Source organism: Cololabis saira, chromosome 15 (genome assembly GCF_033807715.1).
Source record: "Cololabis saira isolate AMF1-May2022 chromosome 15, fColSai1.1, whole genome shotgun sequence".
NCBI classification, from domain to species: Eukaryota; Metazoa; Chordata; class Actinopteri; order Beloniformes; family Belonidae; genus Cololabis; species Cololabis saira.
Genome location: NC_084601.1, coordinates 13,976,314 through 13,995,456, shown reverse-complemented (window position 1 = coordinate 13,995,456; position 19,143 = coordinate 13,976,314). Strand labels below are relative to the sequence as shown.

The 19,143-nt window shown below is 38.3% G+C and overlaps 2 protein-coding genes across 2 annotated transcripts; one reads left to right on the top strand and one right to left on the bottom strand.

The window, feature by feature from the left end:
- Positions 1-4: 4 nt before the first annotated feature.
- Positions 5-6,820, bottom strand: btd (biotinidase). The gene is made up of 6 exons (XM_061742668.1): positions 6,575-6,820; positions 3,851-4,000; positions 3,005-3,156; positions 2,738-2,915; positions 1,204-1,806; positions 5-424 (listed from the first exon to the last, which is right to left on the bottom strand). The coding sequence occupies exons 1-6, from the start codon at positions 6,776-6,778 to the stop codon at positions 152-154; spliced, it is 1,560 nt and encodes a 519-aa protein (XP_061598652.1). The 5' UTR covers positions 6,779-6,820; the 3' UTR covers positions 5-151.
- A 3,313-nt stretch (positions 6,821-10,133) lies between these two features.
- Positions 10,134-12,166, top strand: dmac1 (distal membrane arm assembly component 1). The gene is made up of 2 exons (XM_061741897.1): positions 10,134-10,517; positions 11,803-12,166. The coding sequence occupies exons 1-2, from the start codon at positions 10,328-10,330 to the stop codon at positions 11,877-11,879; spliced, it is 267 nt and encodes an 88-aa protein (XP_061597881.1). The 5' UTR covers positions 10,134-10,327; the 3' UTR covers positions 11,880-12,166.
- Positions 12,167-19,143: the final 6,977 nt, after the last annotated feature.

Sequence of the window (19,143 nt, the reverse complement as noted above, 5' to 3'; positions counted from 1 at the left end):
AGGCTGGATTTTAATGACCTGATTTTAATGGTCAGCTTTTTCAAAACAAACAGCCTGAGCCACGCTGGAGCACGACCAACTGCCTAACCGGCTTTTCTCTGCTTTTTCTTCTCAAGACATCTTGTTTACTTTGCATCTTTTCCACAGCAGCTCATTCATTGTCCAGGTGGTACATTCGTCCGTACAGATACGCAGTGACCAGGCCCCCAGTCATGTTGGAGTGTTTCATGGCCACTCTCCCAGCATCAGTTTTCTCCAGCCTCTCAGGGTGCTCCAGCACCATACGACTCGTCAAAACTAACGGGTACACATATTTGGTATCAAACTTCCCCTCCAACAGGAAGTCCATCTTAGACTCGGCCTCATCCACCTCCTGTCCACAGGAGCTGGGCTCCAGCTCTGCACAGCGCACAAGTGCACACACCTGGAGAGGAGGGGAAGAAAGATGAGCAGAGTCATGGTGGAATTTAAACACTTAAGGTGCATGTACTTAGTTCGCGGCCATCCGTTTTTTGTTTTGAAATGACAAAATAAAAATAGAGATATAATCCGTTTCCCATCTTTTGTTTTGATAATAAAAAGCGTAAAACGGATCGTTATCCATTATCCATTATCCGATTTCGTTGATGTTTGAAAATCGAAATTGGGAATTAAAACAGCGAGTGGAAAACTCTTCTCTATTTCCTATTCGTTTCCAACGGGGGGCCGTATGTTAGAGTTCAGTTAGAGTTCAGTACATGTTATTGATTGGACGCTGCTTTTTTTTTACGCTGCAGCTGAACGGACTGTCACAACATCACTGCAGTTTCATGATGGAGTGAAGACAGATTACAGATTAAACTCATGTTTCACTCCCAGGTTTCATATTTGATTTATTTTCTGTTTCGGCATTAAAAAAAAATCTAAAACTGTTAATTTTCAATCTGATCCACAAAAGAACCAGAAACAACTTTCTTCATTTATTACTGCGCATGTGCAATCCCCCCATTTGTCCAATCATTGTTTTCAGTATCCTTGGAAACGAAATAGGAAATAGAGAAAAGAGTTTTCCACTCGCTGTTTTAATTCCCAATTTCGATTTTCAAACACATCAATGAAAACGGATAACGATCCGTTTTCCGTTTTTTATTATCAAAACAAAAGATGGGGAACAAACGGATGGCCGCGAAGTACACGTACCACTTAACTATTCAGAAATCCTACCTGCAGGGCGTAACGTCCGTTATGGGTGTGCAGTCCTGCAAACGCTCCCAGTGCATAGAGTTCTTTCATCTTGCCTTGCGTTGTCCACTTGTACCCAAGATGACAGCAGAAACTGCCATTACACACTGTAAGTTTGTCCTCTGTTTTGTTTAAGAGGACAAATGTAAAGGGATCGTACATCATGGAGGAAATGAATGTAGGGTGGGAAGGAGGAACTGCAGAAGCATCTGGAGCAGCAGGAGGAGGGTCGGGACAGCTCTCTGTGTGGCAGTAACCAGAGTCTGTAGCCAACGATGATGCAGATTCAGCCTTTTCGGCCTCCTCGTCTGTGGGTTTACTCTCCATCAGCCACAGGTCGTCTAAAACTGGCACCGTGGACACCAGCAGCCTGCCCTCCTCCGGGTCTCCTCTCATGGCATGGTGGTAGGTGTCAGAAAACGGGCTGTAGATACCGCTTCCTGTCATGATGAGGTGGTCGTTACGGAGGTTGGCAGCCAGCAGAGTAACATTGGCACCGTGACTGAAGGCCCACTGAAACTGGATTGAATCCAGCAGGGGGAGCTGGTTCATCCAGGCAGTGGGGTAGATCAGCTGTCGCACTCCCTGAAAGAGGAGAGGATCTGAGAAGCTGAAGACAAAAGTTAAAGGGGACCTATTATGGCATCTAATCCCTATTTTAAACAGGCCTTGAATGTCTTAAAAACAAGCTTTTGATTGTTTTTGCTTAATAAATTAGAAATTCAGCCTCTAAACCATGTGTTTATCGTCCCATTTTCTAACCTCATTATCCATGCAGGATTCTGAGTGGGCGGGGAGGCTATAATAATGAGGCACTGTGCTGATTGGCTGCCTTTTGACGCAATACACAGCTACGAAAAAATGGCGGAAGCTCCAGCTGGTGGAGTTATAACTGTCATAACTGCATGCGATGTGAGCGAGCGTCGGCGACAAAATCACTTCCATTGCTTTATTTTCTATTGGACTGTCCTAACTGGTGCCGTTTTGAGCTGAACATTTGTCGGACGCCCTGCTTCTTCCTGTCGCTCGTGTTGAAAGCCGGTTGAAAGCGCTGTAGGAAACAGTCACGGATGAGGAACGGCTGATCCAGTTAGTTGAAATGAGAAGTTATCTCTATAATTCCTCCTCATTTCACTACAAAAACCTCAATAAAGTGACAGCTGGCTGGAAGGAGATGGACAGAGAGCGTCCGATGTCACGCAGTGCTACGCTATAGTCGGACGCTCGCATGCAGTTACACGGTTTTATAGTTGTGGGCGTGGTTTGCATTTTGGTTACGTAACGAAAGTGAGCAGAATGTGAACGGCTCATAGAAGTCACATCACACTGGATTGTCATCCGGACCGGGCGGCTTTACAGACACTGCAGAATATGGTTGCTTTCCTCCTTCTCTGAGTTGGCAGGCTGAGGGGAGACCACTTTATATATGTTAAAGCAAGAGAAAACGTGTTCTTCATAATAGGTCCCCTTTAACTAAGCTGCACACAGGTAAGCGTGTGTGTGTGTGTTTTCTTACCTTTTCCAGCAGGGTTATTGTAGGATCATGGAACAGGATGTCAAAGCAGATGAGGAGGCCAAACCTCCCAGCAAAAGGCGTATCAAATGTAACAATTTCAGCTTGCGGGGGTTTGTCAAAAGCCTCCTCAAAGTACAGGTTGTTTTTATGGTAGCGTGACACCAGGAGACCGTCTGACCTGAATGACAGAATCCTCATCAGTTCATGTGGACCAGCTCACTGCGACTGCACACTTAGTAGCGTTCCATTTTAAATCCTCCTCGTCACCTGAAAACCACATTGGTGTTGAACTGCCAGCGTCCATCGGGGGGGCAGGATGACGACGGGTCTGTCCTCTGGAGACAAGGTTGCAGAGCGGCCATGTTGGCTACCAGGTAGAGGTTGTAACGACGGGCCATACAGCTCAGTCGCTGCAGAACCTGGAAGACATGCACACTATTTTTTTTGTGCCACATTTGATGATCCTGGTTGGCCAAAGTAGCCAGATCTGCTTGGCATATGCTCAAAATGTACATGTTTTACATCTTACATTTATGACTGCACAATGTCAGGGTTGCAGCAGATCAGATGGTGCTAGCACCTGAAGAAAACTGTCCCAGACTGTCAAAGGTGACTCAGGTCACACATGATTCACATCACAACAGTAAGAAGTGCAGAGATATATTCTACATGAAACAGGTACATTTCTATTTTCAAATATAAGATGTGTTGCAACTTTAATACATTAATGGCCACATAGAATAAAAATGTTAAATGTGTTTAATCAGTATGTTAGTGACTCAGGAGAACTTCCATTTATTGTAGCGTGAACAGAAAAGGAAATACTTTAGTCCACTTACAATCAGACAGTATTAAAGATTAAGAAACAAGAATATTGTGGGGAAATAGTGGGCCTTATTTAAACCTAAAGAGGGTTTTCTAATAAAAACATAAACGACTTAGACTGTTTCTCCACTTTGAAAAGAAATGGTCGGGTCTCAGAGATTACAAGTGCTCTAAAACTCAGTCCCTTTCTGGTTTTTGTCTTCACTGCAAAAATGTGCATTTCAGTGTCAAAATCTGAAGGACTACATCAACATCAAATGCTAAAATAAATAAAAGGTCCCCCTGTACCTCAGTGTTGTTGTATCTGTGTGGGTCTGTGCAGGGGTTCCAGGTCTCCTGCTGAGGGTCAGGAACGCTCTCCAGGTATCCAGAGATGGACAAACGGGTGAAGTTGAACCCATGAATACCATCCTCTGGAAACACCAAGATCTGGGCACCCTGAGTGAGAGTGGAGAGAATATGCGAGAGGAAATAAAATGTAAAAACCCCAAAATAAAAAACCATGTCTTAGTCCAAAGAGGGAAACATTTGTGCTAAAACATGAATCACTGGTTAACTTTAAACCCCCAAGTCTATGGAATAATTATTATTTCATGTTTTTGACAATTATCCACCAGTATCTGATCCTTTCTTGTCTGTTTTCAAGCTGTTTAGGTTTTAGGTGAAGTTAGTTTTAGATCTGTTATTCGACGGAGATTCACTGCGGAGCCTAAACGGTGTCTCTTAGGGACCATCCATGAATTACCGACTAAATGAACTAATGCACATATACATTTCAATATACTTCATACCATCTGTCCAGTTCACTTCAAAACTAAACCGAATTACTGTACTAAAAGCAGTTGAATAAGCACACTTCTTTATAATCATATTTAAGGACTTTTTTTTAATTTGGTAATTTTTTTAATGAGAAACAAAAAAATCTAATGTTTTTCTGTTTTTTTTTTAATAGCCTTTACAAACCTTGTTCTCAGGACTCCAAATCTATCCCAAATTGTGGCACTCAAATATCAATATGAGACACGCCTCTTTATTTTGCATTAATACATGTTATTTTTTATATTAATTCTTATATCCAAAAAGTCACTGTTCACCTTGACCTTGTGATATTTTTTTCTGATAGCTTGCATGTCATTTGAGGATTTACAATCTATTAAAATTTTTAAAATTCAAAAGTTACACTTTTAATCATACATTTTATGTTCAAAAATTTATATTTTCTTCAATAATACAAACAAAATTGAATTGCTTGATACAATATCAGGTAAGGGTTTTCTGTACAGTTAATGTAATTTTTAGGAGCAGTATGGGGACGATTAAAAAAAAAACTTGAACTTGATCGGCACAAATAACAAAAATAAGGTAGGCAGGTGTAGGTGTAGATTAACAGAAATATTGACTAAGAAATTTAACTTTTTATTTAAAAAACAAAAAAAGTGTGTCTTTTGGGGGAAATCGGGATAGATTTTAAATCCTCAAATGACGTGAAAGCTATTTGTAAAAAAATACCACAATTCAGGATAGATTTGAAGTCTTCGGTGATTTGAAAGCTATTGGGAAAAAAAATCATAATGTTAATATGACCAGTGACTTTTTGGATATAAAAAAAATATATAAAACATATAATATGCATAAATGCAAAATAAAGAGGTGTGTCTCATGTTGATATTTGAGTGCCATAATTCGGGATAGATTTGGAGTCCTGAGATCTCGGTTTGTAAAGGCTATTGAAAAAATACAAACAGGAAAACAACATTAGATCTTTTTTTCTCGTTAAAAAAATATTACCAAATAAAAAGAATCATTAAATATTATATAAAGAAGTGTGTTATTCAACTCATTTCGTACAGTAAAAGCGGTTTAGTTATTAAGTACATTTGACAGATGGTATGAAGGCAGAGGTGTCAAGTAACGAAGTACAAATACTTCGTTACCTTACTTAAGTAGAAATTTTGGTTATCTATACTTCACTGGAGTAATTATTTTTCAGACGACTTTTTACTTTTACTCCTTACATTTTCACGCAATTATCTGTACTTTTTACTCCTTACATTTTAAAAACAGCCTCGTTACTCTATTTCATTTTGACCTTTAAAAAAAACTATCCAGTTAAATTGCTCCATCCGGATAGAGTGAATTTGGTTGTGGTTGTTTCAGATGTTCTTGTCCAGTTTTGTTCTTACATCCGTTCCCTCAGATTCCTGCAACTAAACTTGGATGTACATTCCAATAAAGGTTAGGATAAATGATAACATGCCTCTGAAGTTTGACTTTTTGCACCATTACAATACTTATAGGCAACTAGTCATCATATCTTCTGCTCTCTGAAACACATGTTAATGCTCAATAGTACACATATATGGTTCTTTAATATATTTACATTATACTAAGATGCATTCATTTTCAATGGCTTTTGTCCTTAATGGCTTTTTCCCCCCTTACATTACTTTTACTTTTATACTTTAAGTCGTTTTGAAACCAGTACTTTTATACCTTTACTTGAGTAAAAAACTTGAGTTGATACTTCAACTTCTACAGGAGTATTTTTAAACTCTAGTATCTATACTTCTACCTGAGTAATGAATGTGAATACTTTTGACACCTCTGTATGAAGGATATTGAAAATAAAACGTGCATTATTTCATTCAGTGGGTAATTTATTGATGATCCCTAGACCAGACCGTTTAATATCCAACCTAAAACTAACTTCACCGCAGTAATGTACAGTGGAAGTGACGCTTAGATTTAAAAGGTCCCCTCTATTTTTTTTTTTTTTTTAGATGGGACCTTTAAATATCAATGTCGGACTTTTTAGTCTGAAAGACGAAACATGGCGCAATGTTTGACTATTGCATAAGACAGGGGGAAAACAAAACAACAAGGTGTAAAGGTTTAAATCGACGGCGTAGCCTACGCCGTAGGGTACGCGCGTCTCCGCGTATCCTACGGCGTAGGCTCTGCGTTGGTGTAACGCGGAACCATAAATCAGCCATAAGAAGAAGGTATTGATACCTGCCGGGCAGCCCGGGCAGCCTGCTCCTCGTAAATGTCCAGGTTTCTCTGCATGTGTGTCAGGGCATCTCTGCGGCTCAGGGGGGTGCGAGGCTCCGGGTTCAGGATGACTCTGTGCTCGTACACCGCTGCTACGTACGAGCCACCGACACACTCCGTCAAACCCACCGAGACAAACGCAAAAACCGCAAAGAACCGCAGCATCTTGTTCCACTGAGCCCTGGTGGACTTCAGCACCTGCGGTCCTGCTGAGGTCCCGAGTCCTGCGCGTCGCGCAGCTGACGCAGTCGGGACCAGAGCTGGTAGAGTATCCAACAAATGTACTCAAGTAAAAGTACTGTTACTTCAGAATAATATGACTCAAGTAGAAGTAAAAAGTAGTCATGCAAATAATTACTTGAGTAAAAGTAAAAAAGTACTTGGTGAAAAAACTACTCAAGTACTGAGTAACTGTTGAGTAACGCTCATTTATTTTTTTTAACACAACCATTCAAACAGACAAAAGTACAAAATAATCATCTTCAGGCAAATTAAATCAATAAAATAATAACATAAATTAAAATTAATAAAAAAATAGCTTAAATTAAAATAATCTTAAAGTAAATTCAACTACTTTAATAACTTATAAAATAAATAAAATAATAACAGGATAAAAAAAATTAATTAAGCACAAGTAGCACAAAATTTCAATCCTTCGTACATTTCTTTTTTAACCAGGCAGAACTAGAACAAGCCAATGAACTCATAAAAGACTGTGAGTCTAGGTGTAAATGTGACAAAACATGGAAAAACAAACATTTTTCCCAAAGAATCACCCATGAGATTGACGCGTACACGGATAAAAGGGATAAAAGAAAAGTAACAGCTCAACGTAGCCTAATGTAGCGGAGTAGGAGTAACAGTTTCTTCTTCACAAATCTATTCAAGTAAAAGTAAAAAGTATAGTGATTCAAAACTACTCCTGAAAGTACAACATTTCCCAAAACTTACTCAAGTAAATGTAACGGAGTAAATGTAACTCGTTACTACCCACCTCTGGTCGGGACTTTGTACAAAGTAAAATCTTTACTTGTGAGGCATTGTGCAGCAGTTTCTGGGTTTTTTTGCATACCTGTCAAGTTTGGGATTTAAAAATGCCCGCTGTCCCACCAGCCCAACCAAGGTCCAGTATTACATTTTTTGAGACAGGTTTACAAGAAATCTAAAATGACTACATGTCAACCACTTACAAACTACAATTATGTGATCAGAATCTGATTCTACCTTTGTTGACACTGAAATGCTGTGGACATTCTTATGTTTCTAATTCCTATAATAGAGCCTAAATGAAAACACAAAAGTGAATTAAAGCACATTTATTTATTGTAAATATTTTCAGTTTATTTACACATTGATGGTCTTCAAGTGAAACATTTACATTTTATTTTTATTTGTCATTTTCACTCATGTGGCTCTCTGGCATTCACTGGCACACACTAAAAACGCAGTTACACATCTTTCAGGACACGTAACTGTTCCCTGCCCTGCTCTTGATTGGGAAAGTACATTTTCTATCCCATATTTAAACGAAGTCTTCTATTTTTGGGCAGAAATGTCTTCTCTCTGGGTTACGTCCATCCATCTCTGATTTGTTGTTCCAAATGTATTACCGTGTTGCCACTAACCTCGCGAGAACTGCCATCCAGGCTACAGCAGGGGACAGTTATCGTGAGATTAGTGACAATTCAGTTTGCTGTTTGAAAATTATTATATTATAAAACGGGAAATTTACGGGAAAATACTTAAAAGGGGGGTAAAATACAGTAGTTTCCCAGTCAAAATGGGAGACTTGACGGGTATGGTCAATATGTGAATTTTATTGACACATGTTTGAGTTAACGGCATAACAAAAGACTGGCTTCAATCCATCTATTTCTATCGTTTAATCCTGTACAGGGTCACAGGGGGCTGCTGGAGCCTGTCCAGGGTCATTACAGGCAAGAGGCCGGGGTACAGTCCACTCTGAATTAAATCACTACACTGACTTCCAGTGAGTCAAAGGATAGAGTTTAAAATCTTACTGCTGGTCTACAAAGACCTGAATGGTCTTGGACCAAAATACATGCTTGATCTGTTAGTTCCTATGAAGCTCCCAGACCCCTGAGGTTCATCTGGATCTGGTTTGTTGTGTGTCCCAAGAACCAGAACCAAGCAAGGTGAGGCAGCGTTCAGTTATTCTGCTTCTCACCTGTGGAACAAACTTCCTGTAGACCTGAGGTCTGCTCCAACTGTCAGCTCCTTTAAATCAGGCCTAAAAACATTACTGTTTACTCAAGCGTATTCTTAAATGAAACAATTACCTGCTGTTTAAGGATAATTAATATATCTGACTATTATGAACCAACAAATAATCTCTTTATTAAATATTATACTCTAAAATTCCATGATATAGTAGAGCAGAAAACTGTTCTATTTGCCTTTAAAGCCCAGCAGAAACTGCTTCCAAACTGCATTCAGGACCTGTTCCAAATAAAAGAAACCTGCTATGACCTGAGGGGGAAACTCATGTTTAAGATGACGACAGCAAGAACAAATATTAAAAAGAGATGTACATCAATTAAGGCAAGAGAAATATGGAATAGTTGCGACAACGACCTAAAAATGTGCAGTTCTATCTACAATTTTAAGAAAATGTTTAAAGAAAATATTGTAATTAAATAAAAAACACTATAACTATAAAGTATATTATCAAAAACATTCTAGAATGTGAAACGTCAATTTTATATTTTGTCTTATTTATTTTTTGTCCTCGTTGTGCATTGTTTGTGTCCACGGATTAATTCTAATGTCTCAGATTTAAGCTGATCACAAGAGAAAAAAGGTAGACATTATAAGCTACGGCTTCAGCCTACACCTTTTTGGCAAAAGCAATGTTTATTTTACTTTTTTCATTTTGTTGTGTAAAATAACTTGTACAAGACCGAAATAAAGACAATTCATTCATTCATTCATACTCTACGGCCCTTACTTTTTAACAACTTGTGCTTTTTATTATTTTACCTCTTTTCTTATAATTTTATTTGTTATTTACTGTTTAATTGTGTCTTGCTGCTTTTAAAGTTTATGTAAAGCACTTTGAATGACCTTGTGTTGAATTGTGCTATACAAATAAACTTTTTTTTTTTTTATTTAACATTTGCAAACGGTACAATGATAACAAATCTTCACATTATGCAATTTCACGTTGAATTATAACATATAAAGAGTATAACTCAAATAAAAAACAAAACAAAAAGCACAACACATTATAACCAGCCAGGGATGAAATTATAACAGAAAGCCAAAACATTTACATACATTTATGGTTTTAATTGCTTTTGAATTAGTAGAAAACGTAATAAAGTCAGATACTGATTTAATTCACAATGAAAAGTAAAAAAAAGAGGGTTTTTTGTGTAAGAATTTGGATTTGTGGCTACAAATAAACTTGCCTTGCCTTTGGACGGGTCGCCATTGCGTCACAGGGCCACAGCAAAAGGCTTTTATTTTGAAAATTCAAGACAGGAAGTGTAAGGCACACCACCCGGATGTACTTCGATAAAACCAAACACTTGCACATGAAGATTTGTTAAGTTACAGCGTTAAACCAAGAGTTTGTTCTCAGTTTTGTAGTTTGTGTTTGTTCCTGAGACGGGCATTGTTTCATGCCGCTGGTTTCTCTCTAAAAGGTGGCGTCCTGCTGACGTATTTACATTAACTCCTCGCTGTTTTACAATGTCTGCGGCTCCCGCGGCTCCCGAGGTGAAGAGCGGCCAGCTGTTCAAGGACTGCTGGAGCTGCAGGGTCGTGTCCGGGGGCGGGCTGGTCCTGTCCGGGGCTTATGTGTACCATGCAGCGAGGAGAGTGATGCAGCGAGGAGGCCCCACCTCCATGGGAACAGTAGCGCAGGTGACATTTGCTGCATGTAAGTTGATTCAACGCTCAAGTTTCACCGTCGTGGGTTTCTGTAACGCCTGATTTATGGTTCCGCGTTAAAACGACGCCGTAGCAAACGCCGTAGCCTACGCACGGTGCGCGTCACCGCGTACCCTACGGCGTAGGCTCTGCGTTGGTGTAACGCAGAACCATTGATTGATTGATTTGTTTATTTCTAACGCATAAGGGAAAAAAATATAAAATTTTAAAACAAATTCAAAACATACAGAAAAAAAGCAACAACAACGTAACACAACGGGGGACAAAAACAGTGTCCGAAAAGGAGCAGGTAGAAGTAAAACTTATTTAACCCTGCCCTTTGTTACCTCTATTATAAATTAAACATAAGCATTAATAATAAATAGCTGCTAATTTACCTATTAGGCTACCGATTTTCCCATTGGTTGTGTCTTTGCACTTAACCAGCTAACAAACACAATATTTCCTTAACATAACTCCTCAATCAAATAACTTCCCAGAACCTTTTTGTACCGTTTTTTTAAATTGATTTATATTTGTACATTGCTTCAACCCATCACCCAACCCATTCCATAGATCCACTCCAACAACTGAGATACACATGCTTTTCCTTTTAGAATTAACACATTGTTTTTTTTAAATAAAATTTTCCTCTTAAATTATAACCCCCCTCCCTGTCACAAAACATTTTCTGTAAATTGTCTGGAAGTGAATCAGTTCTCGCTTTTGAATATGATTTGTAGAGTTTTTAGTTTGACAATGTGCCAGAATTTCAACACATGCGACTTTAAAAACAGTGTGTTTGTGTGATCCTTATAACCCACATTGTGAAGTATCTTAATTGCTTTTTTTTGCAGTCTGAATAGCGGTTGTAAATTGCTTATATATGTGTTGCCCCAAACTTCCACACAATAATCCAGATATGGTAATACTAGTGATGAATACAGAATGTGCAATGATTTATAATCCAGCATGTATCTTGTTCTCCCCAATATTGCTACACTCTTTGCCAGTTTTGTTCTTATATGATTTATATGGGGTTTCCAGCAGATTTTGTGATCCAGTATCACTCCCAGAAATTTATTTTCATACACCCATTCAATATGTACATTATTGATTGTTATTTGCACAGTATCAATTGGGATTGTGCGATTTCCAAACAACATAAATTTAGTTTTTCTTAAGATTTAAAGATAATTTGTTAAACATCAAACAAGTGTTTTAATGTTTTCATTTCTGCCGTGACCATAAATCAGCCTTAACGTGTCTCATTCCCATCTGGATGTGTGTGTCAGGTCTGGCCGCCTGGGGACTCGTCGTCCTCACCGACCCGGTAGGGAAATCACAGAGGAAAGACTTGAAGACCCAATAAACTCGGAACTGACCTTTTGACCTTAAAACTGCGCGGACTGCCGTGTGGCGTTGATGTGGAGCTGAAGAGATCAATCAGATCGATGTGTTTGTATGGACATTATATTCTGTGTTAATGAGGAGCTCTTGACGGCTCATATTAAAATGGAAAACTCAATGTGACTTAAAATCTCCTGCTTATCCTTGAAATGTTATACATGCATGGTGATTGTACAGGGATTTAGTTTTCATGGCCAAATCATACCTGTCAAGTTTTGGACTTAAAAATAAAGGAGCATTTCCACCAGCCCAACCGAAGTCCAGTATCTTACATTTTAAGACAGGTTTACAAGAAATCTAAAATTACTACATGTCAACAATTACGTGCTCAGAATCTGCTCGGCCTACCTTTTGTTGACACTGAAATGCTGTGGACATTCCTATGTATGTATTTCAAGATTCTTTGTCATTGTTCATATTTCATAACGAAATTACAGGTGCTTCATCGCAGGTGCCTATAATAGAGCCTAAATGAAAACACAAAAGGGAATTAAAGCACATGCCTTTATTTGAAATATTTTCAGTTTATTTACCGGTACACATTGATTGTCTTCAAATGAAACATTTAAATTGTATTTGTCATTTTCACTCATGTGACTCTCTGGCATTCTTGACTGACGACACAGACGCATGTTTCTGAGCCTCCAGCTGGTGCTGCTGATGGACATCAGTCCTCCCCCGTGAGAGACAATAAAAATCGCAGTTACACATCTTTCAGAACTCGTAACTGTGCCCCATCCTGCTCCTCATTAGGAAAGAAAATTCGGTTTCCCATTTTTAGAGATATTTACACAGTCTTTGCTTTTTTGGCAGAAATGCCTTATCTCTTATTACATCCATCCATCTCTCTGGTTTGTTGCAGCCTCGCAAGAACTGCCACCCAGGTTACAGCAAGTGGCAATTCTTGCAAGGCTAATGACAATTCAGTTTGGAGGGGCACATGAATGCTTTTTAAAAATTATTATATTATAAAATGCTAATATGGGAGGACGACGGGAAAGAGGGGTAAAATATGGTAGTTTCCCGGCCAAAACAGGAGCCTTGACAGGTATGGGCCAAATGATTTCCTACCACACCTGCTTGGATTGAACATCTCATTAACTGACTTGTGTGAACGTTGATGACGAGCTGATGGTCATCCATGCGTTTCTATCAGGTGTGTTGGAGCAGAGGTGGCCCTGACGGAACAGGATTGGGGGACACTTGTGGACGTACACGCCTTTATGGTCTTGTTTCAGTGCTTTTAAAAGTATCTTTAACAGCCGGTGTACTATCACTCTGTTCAGGTGGATCCTTTATTAGATTCTGTGAAGTGTCACATTTTATTTATATACAAAAAAGAAAAAGTGTGCTGAATAAAATAAGGAAAGTTGGACTATATAACACTTACGTTCATAAGGATAAAGTTGTTTAAAAAACAAAAATGAAAGAAATAGTCCCTTCTCCCGCATTTTTTTTTTTTTAGGATTATGTTTTAACGTGGATGTTTAAATACATTTGGAGATTATACTTGCAATTTTTGTTTTAATGTTAACTGTGTTTGGGAAAATCTCAGCACAACGTATTATACAATGCTTTATACCTAATAGGAACCAAGCGGTGCCACAAAAATAAAAAAACTCGCGGGGCGGTGGGGCCCGGGGCCCAATGTCCCCTGAAGCCAATAAATATAGTTATTCTCACTGGTAAATATCATATTCATTGTAGTAAGTGGAGGAATAGCAAACCCTCCTTTGATTGGTTTTTAAATGATTTCAAATTATTCTTCTTATCCTTAAGAAAAATAGACTCCAACAAAACGGCTAAAAAGATTTATGGCTCACTGCCGTTTCTTTGCAGTTGTGCTTGCAGTTCTCACATGTATTTATACATTAATAATATTCTAGCGACCTTTAAAAACTGATTTGCCTGTTTGTAACATGAACGAAGCTTAAAAATTGTATTTTATAACCGATAATTATATATTGTCTTGAGTAAATTTGTAGTACCCTCTGTTGCGCTTTTGCTGTTAAGTGAAGGACTGTTAGTAGCTTCTTATTTGTGTAAACTCGGTCTGTAGTAATGACCATCAGTTGTTTACTTGTTTATGTTGGAAATGGGGAGTTGAGAAGAGTAATTCTTTCTAGTATTGTTTTATATTTGCAGGAGTAATTAAGTGTTTTTATAGGCGTTTACCAATTAAAAAACAATGTTTTTAAGTTTTTAATTATTTAATTGAATAAATTAATGAACTGATACATGGATTTTTTTTAAGTCCGTTTAACTCAGTGTTACTCAGCCCATGAATTTTGAGAGCAAATGACCTGCAAAAAGTGTTATTTACGATTAAAACTGAACACAAACTGATGTATTTGTTTGTATAGCATTTTCTTTTTTAATTTAAGTTATTCATGGTTGTTTATGAATCTTAACAGGATCTGCTTTTGGTTGTCATCAAAAACATCCACTGCTCTTTTTGCCACATGCTCCACATGGATGTCCTCCTCTTGAATGAAAGGTGCCTCCTGGAGTAACCGCTTCCGCAGATCGTGAAGAAATGTTGCTTTAGATTCGTTCAGCTCAGCAGCCAAACACTGCATGTGTTTAGATGGAACTTGATTTTCTGAAATGTGGACAGTAGACATCATTTTTGTTGGTTCCAAATGATAACGTATGAAATGACAGTTATGAAACCGACCTCTGGCAGTCTTCATTGCTTCAGATATGAGACGTCGACAGGCCTGGTCAGCCTGGTGGACCACCCTGGCGGCGCATTTCAGACGATCAGCTTCCTGCAACATATACAAAATAACAAGAAAAAAGAAAAGAGGAACAATTCACTTTAGTAACTGCTGGTTTAAATTGTGTCTCATGTGTCACAGATTTGAGCTGCAGTGACACCTTTTGTTCAACGTTGTCCTCAGCTGGGATTAACGGGTTACTCATGGCAGAAGAAATCAACTCCATCACTTTCTGGCTGAGAATAAGTCACACAGTAAGAGAAACAGAGACGGGCTGCATTTAAGACAATTTAGCTTCACGAATAGATTTAGTTAATGGTCCTACATGTCACACTGGGACAAGTTGTCGGTGTTGTTGAGTAGCAAGCTTTGCTTCTCCCACGAGTTCTTCCCTGGATTTGGAGACTAAACGTTTCCCCATTTCCAAAATCACCTCATGTGGAATGGGCTGAGGCCTGCTTTGGTTTCTGTTGATGCAGGTCTCCAAATCACACTCAAGATACACCTGGCAGAAACCCAGCGAATCTGCAATGAAAGATCAGAACCCTCAAACTCCACTTCATCAAAATATAGCCATATTATTTGTTCACAACAGGCTACTCACACTTTCTTGCAAGTTGGAACACTTCATATCTCATGCTTGGACAGTAGAAGTTGTCATCCAGTAAAAAGAGAAGTGGTACTCCATCAGACTTCAGCGCTTCGGGCGGCAGCAGACCTTGGAAGCATCGTTCCCAAGCAGTGGTGTTGATCAGAGTTACTTGGCATTTCCTTGAATATTTCCTGATTCCTCAAGAACTGCTCGATGCACTGCAGCACTGCTTGTCTGTGGGACTTCCATTCAGTGTGCTGGAAGACAAAACCAATTTCTAAATGAATAAAACATTTGTATATTTACTTTTGAGAAGGCTCTCTTTTAATGTACACTGATGGTAAGTAATTACTTTTACCGTGGTGACTTTGTCTGTGAATCTAACTCGATCAAAAGCAGGTGATTCTGTGTCTGGACAGTATATAAAACAGCGAAAAATGTCATGACTTACCATTTTTCTGCACAGTTACATAATTATCTTCAGTTTTATATATTAGGGTTTCTGAATGTTATTCGATCTATTGATACTTACGAGGTGACAATGGCTTTTTTATGGTTATGCATATAAAGTTTCCACATTATCTCTATGCCCTGGATCTCCTCCTTAGATGAGACCCATTTGTTAAGAAATGGTACAAAGAAAATGCTGCAGGTCTCACTTTTGCTCTCCCAGCAAGCTTTTGATGTGATCATCATGATTATCTGCGACCAACCATGGCCGGTTGTGAAATAACCATATTCAAAAAAAGATTACCAGTCACGGTCTGAAGCTGTCTGTGATAATATCTGTAATCTCTTCAGGCCTTGTTCCCTCCATGGTGTATAAAAACCAAAAATACTTGAATTGAATGTGATATGCCACCTTTGTTTGGCTCCACTAGACTGTGTTTTAGAAACACTACAGCTAACAATCAGTGTGTCTTTTTATTTATCCCACCATCACATCCAAGGACCAATGTTTGTTGTTGTTCTGCCTTTTTAAATCTGAAAAATGGCACACAACACAGACAAATTGTGAGCCTATTGTACTGCTGGTTACCATGAAGCTAATTTAGCTGGACAGAAAACCCAGATGGGCAGTGACCTGGAGCTGCCACGAAGTAACCTCAACACTGGTTTGGATGACCAAAACAGGTCCGGACAGAAGTTTCCTTGCACAGTGGCTCAAAATCTAGCCACTTGGCATTTTTCCTCTAATATATGTATATATATAATAATACACAAACAATAAGAACCAAGCAATTTTCCTTTTTTTCTTTTTATTGACACAACCAAAGACCCGTCAGGCACCCTGAAGAGGGCTTTGAGTGTTTTTTGCATGTTCTCCCCATGCTTGTGTGGGTTTCCTCTGATTACTCCAGCTTCCTCCCAAAGTCCAAAAACATGTATAGTAGGATAATTGATGATTATAAATTGCCCATAGGTGTGAGTGTGAGTATGCCTGCTTGTGTGTATATCTATGTGGCCCTGCGATGGACTGGCGACTGTCCAGGGTGTAACCAGTACTCGAGTTGTAAAAAAAAAAATCAGGGGGGGTGGTGGATTTTATCATATGGGGACAGATCATTTGTGCTGATTACAAATAATATAATATATTACAAATAATAGCACTGACCAAAACACCTGCAGAAATACTGCAGGAATGACATAGCAGCAGTTACTGTAAATGCAGCCTTCTGTAAGCTTTAAATATCCACTGGGCTTACATCAAGTACATCAAAACACAACAATAAAAAACAGTTTTCTGAATTTATCTATATGCCTCTGTCCTTCACAGGATAAGTAAACTGGATCACTGCAAAAACTCAAAATCTTAAGAATATTTGTCTTATTTCTAGTTAAAATGTCTCATTTTAGTAAAAAAATCTCATTACACTTAAAACAAGACTCATCACAATTTTCACCTGTTTCAAGTAGATTTTCACTTAAAATGAGTAGAAAAATCTGCCAGTGGAACAAGATTTTTTTGCTTGTAATGAGAAGATAAATCTTGTCCCACTGGCAGATTTTCCTACTTATTTCAAGTGAAAATTTTGTTGAAACAGGTGAAAATTGTCAAATAAGTTATTTTTCTGGTGTTATTTTTCTGGTGATGACTCTAAATTTTGAAATAGCAGTAAAACCACATTCATTGATGAAATGACATAAGGGATGGAAAGGAGGGATGGCAGTTTTACAGGGGGATGATTTGGACCGTTTTTATTTCAGGGGGGGATGCCATCCCCCCTCATCCCCCCTCAACTCCAGTACTGGGTGTAACCCCGGCCTCTCGCCTGAAATAAGCTGGGATAGGCTCCAGCAGACCCCCGTGACCCTGCAAAGGTTAAAGCGGGTATAGAAAATGGATGGATGGACGGATAATCTGTCCAACCTCAAACCTATTCTCCACCTTGGTAGAAGCAGTTGCTCGCTCGTCTTATTGTGAACCAATGCTTGATTTAAAGAACTGTAAAGAAACGCCAATCAGGATGCAGCTCTGGTCAACTTTCACACCTGCTAACACCTCCAACGTGCTGTATAAATGACAACAAACTGACTAAAAGGCACATTTAATTAATAGTAGATCCTTCTTAGATAATGATTGTGGCTGATTTTGATGGTGGTAAGAAATTGATTGTACACGCAAACTTTATCAGATCATATCAAGTCCTGTCAAGTCTGGATTAATGCTACCTTTTAATGTACTATAATAATTTCTCATCACACTGAGGAGTGAGAATTTTTCTAATTTTGAACCTGTAATATTCCAATATTTTTTTCCCACAGCTGGCAATGTAAATGCTGCATTGTTGTTTTTCAAACTGGTTATCAGAATCGTAACCATTTGAACCAGTTCCACCACGGAAACCATCCCTGCATGTATTTCATTTCTGTGACTACGACCCGCCAGAGGATACTGAAGAAAATAAACCTCACTCACATATAAAAGGTAGGAACAGAAACTTGTTTGCTGTTTAAATTTCACCATCAGTAACCTCCCCAAAATAACTTCCAGCTGATGAGATTTAAAAAAAGAAAAGGCATAGATATGGACATAATATGATATGATCATGTTTCCATCACTGTGTAACTATATTATCTGTCTTCTTTATACAATTTGTGATAAATTGTCTTGTAGTTGCTGTTATTAGTGATGTTTTTCCACTCTTATTGTCTTTTTTTGATTATCTCAGAGGTGATTCATGGAAGGAGAAGAAACACAAAGAAAGCAGATAAAGGAAAGTGACACCAGCAGGGACATGACGTCAGTGGAAGAGGTACTTATCGTCCTTTTGAGCATTAAAACGGTTTCTTACTGAAAGAGGTGAACGCATCTCCTACTGATACAACTGCATTATTTAGGTTTTTGCTCTCATCACTTTTCCAACGTCCTCTGATTCTGTTTATGTTGTCCTTATTTATATCAACATCCTATTTTATAATATACGACGGAGTATTAGGGCCAAACTAAGACAAAAAAATTGGAAATTACGAGAATAAAGTCATAATATAATGAGAATAAAGTCGTAATATTCCGAGAATAAAGTCGTAATGAATAAAGTCGTAATATTATGAGAATAAAGTCGTAAAATTCAGAGAATAAAGTCGTAAAATTCAGAGAATAAAGTCGTAAAATTCCGAGAATAAAGTCGTAATGAATAAAGTGGTAATTTATGAGAATAAAGTCATAATATTATGAAAATAAAGTGGTAATTTATGAGAACTCTAACAGGAAGAGCAGTCTTCTCCCTGTGTTAAAATGAAGAATATTGAGCATCTTGTGAAGTTATATTTATATATTTATAATATATTACAACTTTATTCTCGTAATATTACGACTTTATTCTCGTGATATTATGACTTTATTCTCGTAATTTCCTTTTTTTGTTTTTTTGTTTGGCCCTAATACTCCGTCGTAATAATAACAATCTCAT